General features: G+C 41.1%; 1 protein-coding gene across 3 annotated transcripts in view; it reads right to left on the bottom strand.

Moving 5' to 3' along the window:
* The window catches only part of LOC122071826 (probable 1-deoxy-D-xylulose-5-phosphate synthase, chloroplastic), a 13,586-nt gene extending 11,006 nt beyond the window's left edge, over positions 1-2,580 (bottom strand). Inside the window, exon 1 of one of the 3 annotated variants that reach the window (XM_042636249.1) lies at positions 2,144-2,580. In XM_042636249.1, the coding sequence (XP_042492183.1) occupies positions 2,144-2,323 (180 nt within the window). In that variant the 5' untranslated portion in view covers positions 2,324-2,580. The remainder of the gene's footprint in view (positions 1-2,143) is intronic. The other 2 variants (XM_042636246.1, XM_042636248.1) reach the window with 2 other exon arrangements.
* Between the last annotated feature and the right edge of the window lie 11,227 nt (positions 2,581-13,807).

The following is a 13,807-nucleotide window of genomic DNA, read 5'->3' as shown; positions in this document are numbered from 1 at the left end:
AAAAAAAAAAAATACAACAAAAAATTCTATGCAAACAACACTATGCAGTTTTGAACAGAGTTGAAGATATGATGGAGTACAATCCCATTACCAGGTTACCACTTAAGAAATTTATCTCTGTTTATGAAGCAAATCTTTCAGTCTTTAGCTGAGTTTCTTAATTGAGTCCTAAGAGTTTTTCTTTTGAGTTTCAATATGTAATATCTAAATTAGCGCGCGAGTCCCAGCTTACTTCTATTGATGCGTTTCATCAGTTACCAAACACAGATTCTTCTGGAGGTCTCATCTGAATTCCAACTGTAATATGTTAAAAGTTTGTAACAAGTATAGCCTAAAACAAGAGGCTATTTCTATTTAGTAGTTAGATTGAAGAGTACTCTAAATAAACGGAGTGTTGGGCAGTCAAGAAGAGTACTCTAAATAAACTGAGTGTAGCGGAGATGAGAATGTTGAGAGGGCTATGCGGGAAGCCCAGAAGAGATAGGATAAAGAATGATTGTATTAGGAACGCCTTGAGGGTTGCATCCATCCAGGACAAACTCTGTGAGAGCCGGTTGAGGTGGAATGGCCATGTTCAACGGAGACCTATGGATGCTCCAAGTAAGGAAGACTGACCAGATGTATTTTGTGGGAGCCAGAAAAGGTAGGGGTAGGCCTAAGGTGACTATTGACGAAGTGGTTCGAAAAGATATGCAAAGGATAGGGCTTGATCCTAGTATAACTTCGGATAGAGTTTTGTGCAGGACAAGGACCCATGTTGCTGATCCCTTATAGGGGATGTTTTCCCATGATGCGTCTTTCTCTACTGCTTTGCCGTCTTCTCTTAACTCAATTTTTCCTCATTTTTTTTAACCTCTCTTTTGAGCTTCTTTATTTTCTAATTTCAATATCAGATCCATGCAGCCGACCCCATTTAGTTGGAATAAGGTTTGGTTGTTGTTGTTGTTGTTGTTGTTGTAGTTAGATTGCAGATAAACTTTGCAAAAAAAAATAATAAATCTCAGTGTAATGAGTTTGAATAGGAGATTTTTGAGCAAACTGCGGCAGATATTGCTCATTGAGGTCCAAATCTCTCTCTCTTGGGTGGTACTACTCCCTGTTGGTGCTCTGGGTCGATGATACAATAAACTGTGTAAATAGATTCTACATCAATATCACCCTCTATATTTCGTGCCTCTTTGTGTACTTACTTATTTGCAAAACATTTAATAAGCCTCCATTGCAACCTAGTGACCATGGGTTCAAGTCAGGAAACAGCCTCTTCGTGAAACAGGGGTAAGGCTGCATGCATTATGACCCTATGAGACCCCACAGTGGCAGGAGCCTTGTGCACTGGGTATGCCCTTTAATTTTGTTTCAAATCTAAATTTGAACATAATAAAAAGAATGTGCAATGTCATACGATGTATGCCTTACTGACTTCAAAATAACAGAGAAAGCATTTAAAACTAGCTCTTCCTGATAAATTAAGAGCATCTTCCATAACAAATTTCTAGTTTTCTTACCAATAAAAAAATTTGCCACTCTTCTTCCACAAACTGAAACAAATATAAAAGAAAAGTAATATTTTAAAGGTTGTTATCAGTAATCCCGGAGGTGGAAACCAAGATTCTGAGTATTCATCCAACTTGCTCACTTAAGATGGTTTATGGAATGGAACTAAAAAGCAGCAGATTCATTAATCTACATGTTAGTCTATTAGTCCACATCGATTCTGAGTGGGAAAATCCCTTTCCTCATGTACCTGTGAACACCTCCTCTCTTATTAGGTTGGTCTTTTGAATTGGAAATTTACACAAACATCTGGACTACTGGCCCAAGTTTCTTCATTTAGGAGAAGAGGACCAAATCAAATTTCTCTTAGAAAAAAAAAAAATTGACTACAATTTGTTCACGCAAACAAAAAGTATATCCTTAATCAAAACCCTCCAAGATTTCTCTCAGCTAAACAAAGGAGGCACTCGATTTGACACCAAAAAAGAAGAAACAGTTGATCTATGTAGTTGGAAGAATGTCAAGTTTATATAAAATCAAACCCATTGATCTCCGAACAACATTAATTAATCCATTGAAAGAGAAGAATAAAATAAATGTAGGACTACTTTCATGGTATATAGATATATATATATATATATATATATACCTTAGATGAGTTAATGGTTGAAACAGACATTGAGTACAGGCTCGGTCTGAGAACTTCCCCTTTCGAAGGATAGTGAAACCTTGAGAACTCCATTTTGGGAAGAACCAAATCCCGTAACGCTCCATGCTCAGGAGCAGCATTTAGTCCATATGGACACCAAGCAGAAGCCGTGCTCATCATCAAACCAGAAACCCAGCTCCCAAAACCACTCTCAGTTGCAGTTGAAACCCATCAACCAGTCAAGAAGAACGCAGATTTGAAAACCCAATTGCCCAAGGAAGCACCACCCACAAAGAATCAAGCAGAGAGACTTATACTAACCATATTCCCAGATGGAATCAATTGCAAGTGCTGCATACAGTGTAAGCCCTTTTGACATCAGATATTGAATAGTGTCTACCAAAAACAAAAAAGAAGGATTTTTGAATTGAATAGTGGGAAATACATTTTGATTGTTTCATTCTATTTCTTACCAAAATAATAATATAATAATGGGCATCCATTAAAATCCCCCAATCTGAGCTAAATTCCTGATTGCACGTGTCTTCTTCACGTACTTGTACGTTGTCAGTGGCGGACACATGTTTTTTTAATGAAAAAAGAAAAAGAAGAAACGCTGTCTGATAGTGGCCTCAGCATTAATGTGACCAAGTGAAGTGTATAGATTGGGAAAATTATGGATTCAGAATGGTGGCCTCTGCATTAATGTGACCAAGTGAAGTGTACGGATTGGGAAAATTATGGATTCAGAATGGGGCGCCCAATTTAGTGCCCGATCAGTCATCTATTGCCCAAAGGTCGGAAGGGATAAAGCTGAGTTGAGTTGAGTTGAGTTGAGTTGAATTGAGTTGAGACTCATTTTGATACCACCTATAGCCTAAAGATTAGAAATTTGATTATTGCGAACTTTGGTGGCTTGAAAAATCATAATTCAATGCTCATTTTATTGAAGGTTATTTCATGGAAGAGATTTTGTCTGATGTTTTACACTTTGAATGTCTTTGATATGACAATCTTTGTGACGGAGGAGACTGCTAGAAAAACATCTTATTACAATTTTATAATTAAGGCTAAACGTAGGAATGGAAATTTTCAGGAAGCGTGGGATTTATTGGATGAGATTAAGAAATTTGGTTGAAATCTGAATGCCTATTCTTATAATTATTTTCTCACTTTTCCCTTGCAAGGAGGGAAGGATTGTTGACGTTTGCAATTCACATAATGAGATGGAAGAATGGGGTCATAGGCCAAATGTAGTTGCCTTCAGAGTTACCCAGATTTTTCTCGACTCATGCTATTATTGTGTGAGAGATTTGGAAGCAAAGGAACGCTAGAGTATTCAGAGTTACCCCACCTCCTTTCCGTGATTGGATATCTATGGTGAATAGAAACGTGGAGGAAGTTCTAACTTTGATTCCAGAAGCTCCAAGATCTCGGATTTCCCAACAGCAAGCTAACTCCCATAGTGGTTTCTGTTAAGTTTGTCTCGAATTCTTGACCCGTTTTGAATATTGACACGATCCGACATATTTTGGTGGCGATCCGAATGGGAATTTTTTTGAGATCTGTGATGGAAGCAGAGGAGTTAGGCCGATAGGCCCAAGCCCAGAGCCCATCATTGATCTCGTATGGGGGTGCGGGGGCTACGCCCCCGTGGTATGGTTCGACCGGATCGACCGCGACCCGATGGGTCGACCGATGATTTTGGAGTATATATAATATACTGTTGCTTGGTGAAAAAGTCATTGTAATCTAGGGTTTTCACGCAGCTAGGGTTTCAGGGCGAGTTTTTCCTCGCCGCTGCTAGGGTGTAAATCTCTCTTCTACATAGTGAATCATCTTCTTCTTCGCCCAAGGACGTAGCACACCACCCTGGTGTGTGAACCTCGTTAAATCTCTGTGTCGTACGGATCTATTGTCTCTTTATTATTCGTGTTTCTTGGTGTTTGATCTAACAGTTTCCCTGTAGCACTCTTGGTGAGGCCAAAGCCATGGGTCTAGGGTGCATTATTCTTGATACTGCTAGATAGATCCACCTTGTTGTCTCTGATCACTTGTCCTCTAGTTCTCCTCTTATTAGAGAGGCTCTTGTGCTTCAATTGGCCCTTCAAGCTGCTTTTCAAGAAGGCCTTAGGCATGTTGTATGACATTCAAACCATGGTTTCAAGTATTGGTATGGGATTGGCAGTATTGGTTGTATTGGATCAGTGTCGGCTGAGACCGATCCGAATCAATTATTTAGATCGTTTCAGGGGTAAAATAGTAAAAAATTAATACTCTTTATAAAAAGTAGCAGCAAAATCGACATATACCCACCGATCCGGATTGGTATCGACAAAAATTGATACCGATACCATCGCCTAAATCCTTGATTTAGACTGCATGTTTTTTGTTAAACACCTAAATGAGGTTAGGTTTCATTTTCAGTTTGAGATTTCATCCATCATTCTGATGTTCAAGTCTTACAAACTTGTTTTGAGTCTTGCTTTTTTGTTCATGTTATTAGATATTTGAATGTTATTGCTCACTCTGATTCGAAATGTGCAGTTGGTCACCCCCATCGAGGTTTTTGGAAGTCCCCATTTTTGGAGGATATTCTAAATCTTGTAATGTAGCTTTCTCCTTTTGATGTTCAATAAATTCCCCCCTTTTGCTATTCTACAAAAAAAAAAGAAAGAGGGAAGATGTAATTGCCTTTGAAGTGATTGTCATCGTGCATGTGGACTTCAGAGGTTAGATATTGCTATGGATTTCCTTAATCAAATGATGTTTTGTGGTCTTGAACCTCGTCTCACGTACATGCTACCTTCTTTCACAGCTACTTTAACGCTGAAAGATTCCAGGAGGCCCATAAATACATTGTTGGTATTAGTAACATGTAAAAATCTTCAGCCAATATGAATTCCAGCTTGCTGGCAAGCCTTCACCAGCTGAAAGGGAGGGTTGTCAAGGCCCAAGAGATTCTTGATGAAATGATTGACTTGTGGGTCTGAAGCCTAACTTTCCAGTTAACACGAAAGTAATAAAAGATCAATAAATTTCTATCTTTATTTATGAAGCATCCTTTTGTTTTTATTAATTTACTTTTTCCCCTTTAGATAAATGAAGTTTTCTATGCTTTTTGAAGTTTATAAAGTTTATTCCTCCAATTTTATAGAGACATAGTTTTTATATTATTTAGAAAAAAAAATATCAAGCATGGTACAATGGTATATGTATCTTTCATTAACTCATGGTATCTTTTAGCAGTAGGTAACACACCTGTTACGTAAATGAGACTTAAGTATCTAGAGAAGAGTATTCAGATAAAAGAGTCTAGATTTGGCCATGTATATATATGAGAGTTACATTATGTAACTTCTTTGGGTATGCAGCCTGAATAAGTTAAGGAATTCATTGACCTAAAATAAAATTGATATCATGCTGTAAACACAAGTAATTGTGTTCGCATTCGTTACTCTTAGTGTAGAGAATAGTTACAATATATAACAAGAGATGGTTGCCTAGTCGACTAGGGTTGTGTACAAGATAGGAAACACATGCAAATAGAATCCGACCAAATTTTCCTACAAATAGAATCCTATCAAAATCACCCCATTTGGTTGGGACTCAATATATATCAATACTCCCCTTAAGGGGAAGAATTGGTAGCACGAATCTTCAACTTGTCTTGCGTGAATTGGAACAGTGTTGTGGGTAAGGCTTTGGTGAGAAAATATGCAAGATTGATGAAAATGAATTGAACAGAAATATGGCTTGTGGCAACCCGCTCCTACAAAAAAATGATAGTAAATCTCAACATGTTTGCTTTGCACGTGGAAAATAGGATTTAGGCAAATATGTGACCCCAGTATTATTACACCACAGAACAGGGAGTCCACTAATAGGGAAGCCAAGCTCCTTAAAGAGCGATTCCAACCAAATTAGTTCGGCAAATGTGTCAGCCAAGGCTAGGGGTGTCAATCCCAAGCCCACACCTGTTGGACCAATCGGGCCCGACCGTTTAAAGATCGGCCCAATTTGCACCGATTATTAAACATGTCAGGCCTAAGCCCGACCTGCTTATAAACAAGTCGTACATGGTGCAAGGGGTAAGCCCGATGGGCCTCCTGATCGGCCCGAACCATTTACAAGCCTGACTTGGACCGACACATTTAGCTCGACTGTTACATGTATATTTTAATTTTTTTTGGATGGAATAAGGCATATATCGATATTTTTATCAATAATTGAATGTAATTAAGTGTAATATCTTTTCAAAATTGTTGATGTTGAACAAAATAGATCAAAGTATCTTAAATCTACAAAAAGTAAAAACCGTTTAAGGCTTTATTGGTATATGACCCCGTTTAAGGCCAGATTATATCCCGATTAGGAGAAGCCCAATTAAAGCACAGAACCCGACTGGACCCAACATGAGACCGACTCATTCCTTAAATAGGTAGGTCACGATCCGAGGATATAGGCCCTCTAGGCCCGACCAAGACCAGACCGGCCGATTGACACCCCTAGCCAAGGCCTTGTACTCTGCCTCACTGGATGAGTTAGCAATGATCTTCTATTTACGGGCGGTCCATGAGACGAGATTTGGATCGAGGAAAATGTCAGAAGCCTCGGTTGACCTGTGATCTTTAGAGTAGCCCACCCAGTGAGAATTACTAAAGGCATGCAACAAGGTAGAGGAAGACCATTGTAGGAGAAGACCATGGCCATGGCTAGCCTTAAGGTAATGTAGAATGCGTTTAACCAATATCCAATTGTCCTGAGTGGGAGCATGCATGTACTGTCATATCTTATTAACTAAAAACTAACATCTGGTCTGGTTAGAGTAATGCAATTTAGAGCACCAATGATGGACCAATAGCGGGTTAGACATGGGTCGGATGGAACTTGTCCTCAAACCCGAGTGGTTGAACCATGATAACCTCTTAGTTTGAAAAAAAAAAAAAAATGGAGGAATGCATTGTGCATGTCTAACTATCACTAGTCAACCCTGAGAAACTGCAATTGCCAATATGGATCGAATAATGGTTGGTTTGACAATCGAACTAAAAGTATCATTGTAGTCCAGGCCTTCTTACTGATGGAAACCCTTAATTTGTAACAATACATGCTTTGTAGTGCTTAAGCGAACCATCAACCTTGTGCTTGATGTGATAGACTCATTTACAACTAACAAGATTCATGCCATCAGGACAAGAGACCAATGACCATGTTTCATTCTGAATTAGGGTATAAACTCATCTACCATTTCCTGGCACAACGCAAGGAATTTGCTAGCCTCTAAGAAGTAGGTCAATTCACTAGGTGAGGTGGAGATGGCAGTCAAGGCGTTAGGGAGAGATCGGAGCAGCATTCCATGGAGGCGAGGTGGTTGGGGATCAGGCTTGGGGTGAGGGCTAAGTTGGAGACCACTTGGTGACGAGGGAGGGAATGCAAAGAGTCGGAGCTGACGTGGGTGGTCGGCTTGAGGTGGTGGAGGAGTGGGAGTAGCATATATAGAGCAGCAAGAGGATAGGTACGTGGCGTATGGGAAGATGTAGGGGTGGAGTGGGTCGGGGTGGTGAGTGTAGAGGCAAGGGAAATAGGAGTAAGGGAAGGAGAAGGAGTAGGTGATGAAATGATGGCTGGTAAGTGCGACGGAGGAGAGGGAAGGCCAATAGGGGCTATTGCCCAAGGATGGAAGGAGGAGATAGAGAGGGACAAATCCGGTAAAGAGACCTTGGAGAAGAGGAAAAAAGACTCGTCGAAGCGAACATGACGAGTGATATAGAGTTTATGTGTAGTCTAGTTTAGACAATGGTAGCTAGCATAAGAGCTATTGTAGCCTAGAAAACACACCGAAAATCCATTTTTTGAGCATTAATATATGGGAAACATTGACATCCAAAAATATGAAGAAATGAATAGTCAGACACTTTGTGAAACACGAGCTGAAAAGAGATTGATATCGTGAGAGGCACGGGATGCCATGTGGTTAATGAGATAAACCGCGACATCAAAGGCGTAACACCAATATTGACTAGGGGCATCTGAATGAGCTAGTAGAGAGAGACTAGTCTTGACTATATGACGATGACGCCGTTCAACAGTTATGTTCTCTGTCCGAACTCGAAATAATGTGATTCAACTTGCGTTGGAAAGAATTCTTCACAAACTTCATTTTTCATGTCGACTTCACTGTCCAGATTGCAATTAAGCCTTTTAAAAACAGTATCAAATTCTCTGCCACTATGTGAACATGTGAAATTCCAACTTTTGACACATGGTATGTACCATCATCTGTTGCTCCAGACCTTTACCAAATTTTGTGTAAAGACCTAATACACTATCAAAATGTATTCCACAATCCTGCCAATTGATCAAACCATTTTTGACATTGTGTAGTTGAGTGTTTGACTATTCCAACTCTTCCAAATCATCAAAGTTCACTATCACATCACCAATATGACAGGCATTATTATCAACAATGATAACATAACCCTAGAATACTTCGGTTGCCCAATCAGGGTTTTGGGTGTCCATTGGTTGGATTTAAGAGGGTTGTAGCAGGGATTCTTTGCCTGAATTCCTAAGTTGATTGGGTTCATAGGAGAGAGTTCTCTCTAAGGAAACAATTCTGGTTCTTCTGCCTTCATCGTTTAAAGAAGATGCAATTAATTTCTTATTATTTACAGCTAGGACTAGACTTCTTGGTTATCCCTTGTTTAAAATTCATTTTTCTGGTTTCGTTTATATTTTGACCCTACTGAGGTTTATTTCACAACAACCCTTCTTCCTTTTCCGGATTTATTTCCAGCATAGTGCTTTGTCATTAAACTTATTTACAATTCAGTCCTAAGTTCTGTTTGCTTCTCAAAAGTGTCCCTAATTGTTCTGAATATTTANTCACCAGCTGAAAGGGAGGGTTGTCAAGGCCCAAGAGATTCTTGATGAAATGATTGACTTGTGGGTCTGAAGCCTAACTTTCCAGTATACACGAAAGTAATAAAAGATCAATAAATTTCTATCTTTATTTATGAAGCATCCTTTTGTTTTTATTAATTTACTTTTTCCCCTTTAGATAAATGAAGTTTTCTATGCTTTTTGAAGTTTATAAAGTTTATTCCTCCAATTTTATGGAGACATAGTTTTTATATTATTTAGAAAATGAAATATCAAGCATGGTACAATGGTATATGTATCTTTAATTAACTCATGGTATTTTTTAGCAGTAGGTAACACACCTGTTACGTAAATGAGATTTAAGTATCTAGAGAAGAGTATTCAGATAAAAGAGTCTAGATTTGGCCATGTATATATATATATATATATATATATATTTATATATATGAGAGTTACATTATCTAACTTCTTTGGGTATGCAGCCTGAATAAGTTAAGGAATTCATTGACCTAAAATAAAATTGATAACATGCTGTAAACACAAGTAATTGTGTTCGTATTCGTTATTCTTAGTGTAGAGAATAGTTACAATATATAACAAGAGATGGTTGCCTAGTCGACTAGGGTTGTGTACAAGATAGGAAACACATACAAATAGAATCCTACCAAAATTTCCTACAAATAGAATCCTATCAAAATCACCCCATTTGGTTGGGACTCAATATATGTCAATACTCCCCTTAAGGGGAAGAATTGGTAGCACGAATCTTCAACTTGTCTTGCGTGAATTGGAACAATGTTGTGGGTAAGGCTTTGGTGAGAAAATATGCAAGATTGATGGAAATGAATTGAACAGAAATATGGCTTGTGGCAACCCGCTCCTACAAAAAATGATAATAAATCTCAACGTGCTTGCTTTGCACGTGGAAAATAGGATTTAGGCAAATATGTGACCCCAGTGTTATCACACCACAGAAAAGGGGGTCCACTAATAGGGAAGCCAAGCTCCTTAAAGAGCGATTCCAACCAAATTAGTTCGGCAAATGTGTCAGCCAAGGCTAGGGGTGTCAATCCCAAGCCCACACCTGTTGGACCAATCGGGCCCGACCATTTAAAGATCGACCCAACCTGCACCGATTATTAAACATGTCGGGTCTAAGCCCGACCTGCTTATAAACAGGTAGGACATGGTGCAAGGGGTAAGCCCGATGGGCCTCCCGATGGGCCCGAACCATTTACAAGCCTGACTTGGACCGACACATTTAGCTCGACCGTTATATGTATATTTTAATTTTTTTTTTCTGGATGAAATAGGGCATATATCGATATTTTATCAATTATTGAATGTAATTAAGTGTAATATATTTTTAAAATTGTTGATGTTAAACAAAATTGATCAAAGTATCTTAAATCTAAAAAAAGTAAAAAGTGTTTAAGGCTTTATTGGTACATGACCCTATTTAAGGCCCGATTATAGCCCAATTAGGAGAAGCCCAATTAAAGCACATAACCCGACTGGGCCCAACACGAGACCAACCGAGACCAACTCATTCCTTAAATAGGTAGGTCACGGTCCGAGGATATAGGCTCTCTAGGCCCGACCGAGACCAGGCCGGCCGATTGACACCCCTAGCCAAGGCCTTGTACTCTGCCTCAGTGGAGGAGCTAGCAATGATCTTCTATTTACGGGAGGTCCATGAGACGAGGTTTGGATCGAGGAAAATGCCATAAGCCTCGGTTGACCTGTGATCTTTAGAGTAGCCCACCCAGTCAGAATTACTAAAGGCATGCAACAAGGTAGAGGAAGACCATGGTCATGGCTAGCCTTAAGGTAATGTAGGATGCGTTTAACCAATATCCAATTGTCCTCAGTGGGAGCATGCATGTACTGTCATGTCTTATTAACTAAAAACTAACATCTGGTCTGGTTAGAGTAATGCAATTTAGAGCACCAATGATGGACCGATAGCGGGTTGGATCAGAGTAAATGGCACCCCCTATAGCAGAAAATTTAGTGTTCGTAGCCATCGGTGTTTGCACGGGTTTGCAATCAACCATATCAGCACATTTTAAGCAAATCATCAATATAGCTTGTGCTTGAGATAGGAGAAGCCCTTGTGGATGCCTGAGAGCTTCAATGTCATGGAAAAAATGAAGAGACCATGGTCCTTAATAGAGAATTCACTTGCAAACCTCTAAAGAAGTAGGGAAACCTGGGCTAGAGAGCTACTGGTGATAAGAACGTCGTCAACATAAATCAAAACACAAACATACGTTGTACTTGTGTTATATATGAAGAGAGATGGATCCGTCCGTGAGGCTTGAAAACCAAATTATAGAAGAAACTGAGTCAATCTTTGAAACCAGGAATGTGGGGCTTGCTTTAGCCCATATAGGAAGTGATGAAGCTTGTAGACATGGGTCGGATGGAACTTGTCCTCAAACCCGAGTGGTTGAACCATGATAACCTCTTAGTTTGAAAAAAAAAATGGAGGAATGCATTGTGCATGTCTAACTATCGCACTAGTCAACCCTGAGAAACTGCAATTGCCAATATGGATCGAATAATGGTTGGTTTGACAATCGGACTAAAAGTATCATTGTAGTCCAGGCCTTCTTACTGATGGAAACCCTTAATTTGCAACAATACATGCTTTGTAGTGCTTAAGCGAACCATCAACCTTGTGCTTGATGTGATAGACTCATTTACAACCAACAAGATTCATGCCATCAGAACGAGAAACCAATGACCATGTTTCGTTCTGAATTAGGGTGTAAACTCATCTACCATTTCCTAGCACAACGCAAGGAATTTGCTAGCCTGCATGAAGTAGGTCAATTCACTAGGTGAGGTGGAGATGGCAGTCAAGGCGTTAGGGAGAGATCGGAGCAGCATTCCATGGAGGCGAAGTGGTTGGTGATCAGGCTGGGGGTGAGGGATAAGTTGGAGACCACTTGGTGACGAGGGAGGGAATGCAAAGAGTTGGAGCTGAGGTGGGTGGTCGGCTTGAGGCGGTGGAGGAGTGGGAGTAGCATATATAGAGCAGCAAGAGGATAGGTACGTGGGGTATGGGAAGATGTAGGGGTGGAGTGGGTCGGGGTGGTGAGTGGAGAGGCAAGGGAAATAGGAGTAAGGGAAGGAGAAGGAGTAGGTGATGAAATGATGGCCGGTAAGTGCGACGGAGGAGAGAGAAAGCCAATAGGGGCTATTGCCCAAGGATGGAAGGAGGAGATGGAGAGGGACAAATCCGGTAAAGAGACCTTAGAGAAGAGGAAAAAAGACTCGTCAAAACGAACATGACGAGCGATATAGAGTTTATGTGTAGTCTAGTTTAGACAATGGTAGCTAGCATAAGAGCTATTGTAGCCTAGAAAACACACCGAAAATCCATTTTTTGAGCATTAATATATGGGAAACATTGACACCCAAAAATACAAAGAAATGAATAGTCAGACACTTTGTGAAACACGAGCTGAAAAGAGATTGATTTCGTGAGAGGCACGGGATGCCATGTGGTTAATGAGATAAACCGCGACATCAAAGGCATAACACCAATATTGACTAGGGGCATATGAATGAGCTAGTAGAGAGAGACCAGTCTTGACTATATGACGATGACGCCGTTCAACAGTTGTCATGTTCTCTGTCCGAACTCGAAATAATGTGATTCAACTTGTGTTGGAAAGAAGTCTTCACAAACTTCATTTTTCATGTCGACTTCACTGTCCAGATTGCAATTAAGCCTTTTAAAAATAGTATCAAATTCTCTGCCACTATGTGAACATGTGAAATTCCAACTTTTGACACATAGTGATGCTGCCAAAAAACCCCGCCAGTCGAACCTACACAAACACAGACGACGGAGGCCCGGAGCTTTGTCCGGGGTTAGTCCTCCGACGCTCAAGTCAGGGTCGGCCGCACAGTTCAATAAGGGAGTAATGGTGAGGGTATCAGAGCTTACCTCTCCCTTTCTTCCGTGCCTTCTTATATTGCTCTTAGGGTTTAAGGTTTTCCCCCTTCTTCCCTCTTAGAGTCCCACTCGAATACGTCCATCCTTCTGGGGGGGAATATTCCCCTCATGCAGACAACGTGATCCCGCGTGATTTTGCGAGCGTGCCTCGGTGATTGAGCGTGCTTGAGCGTGAGTGGTTTCTTGGAACCTTCGTCTGGCGGAGGACACGTGTCATTGCCCCCACCGAGAGGTCAGTTTGGCTATATCAGGAGCCCCCTTACTTCCACTAGGAGCTTCTTCCTGTGGGAGTAACCAACATCTTCTTCTTTGGTTGACTTGTTCCTTCGGCCTTGGCATTACTAGTGACCGAGGCTTGGGGTCGACCGAGAGAAAGACCTTCGGTCGATTCTGACCGGCCTTACAGAGCCCTCTGCCGAAGGAGGGACCCTCGGTCAGGTCCGTTCGACTTTGGCCGAACTCCCAACCGAAGGAGGGACCCTCGGTCAGGTCCGTTCGGCCTTACCGAACTCCCAACCGAAGGAGGGACCCTTGGTCGGGTCCGTTCGGCTTTACCGAGCCCCCTACCGAAGGTGGGACCCTCGGTCAGGTCCGTTTGGCTTTGGCCGAACTCCCAACCGAAGGTGGGACCCTCGGTCAGGTCAGTTCGGCTTTGGCCGAACTCCCAACCGAAGGAGGGACCCTCGGTCAGGTCCGTTCGGCTTTGGCCGAACTCCCAACCGAAGGAGGGGCCCTCGGTCAGGTCCGTTCGGCTTTGGCCGAACTCCCAACCGAAGGAGGGACCCTCGGTCAGGTCCGTTCGGCTTTGG

The sequence above is a fragment of the Macadamia integrifolia genome, chromosome 2 (assembly GCF_013358625.1).
Source record: "Macadamia integrifolia cultivar HAES 741 chromosome 2, SCU_Mint_v3, whole genome shotgun sequence".
NCBI classification, from domain to species: Eukaryota; Viridiplantae; Streptophyta; class Magnoliopsida; order Proteales; family Proteaceae; genus Macadamia; species Macadamia integrifolia.
This window is presented reverse-complemented; position numbering and strand designations above follow the sequence as displayed.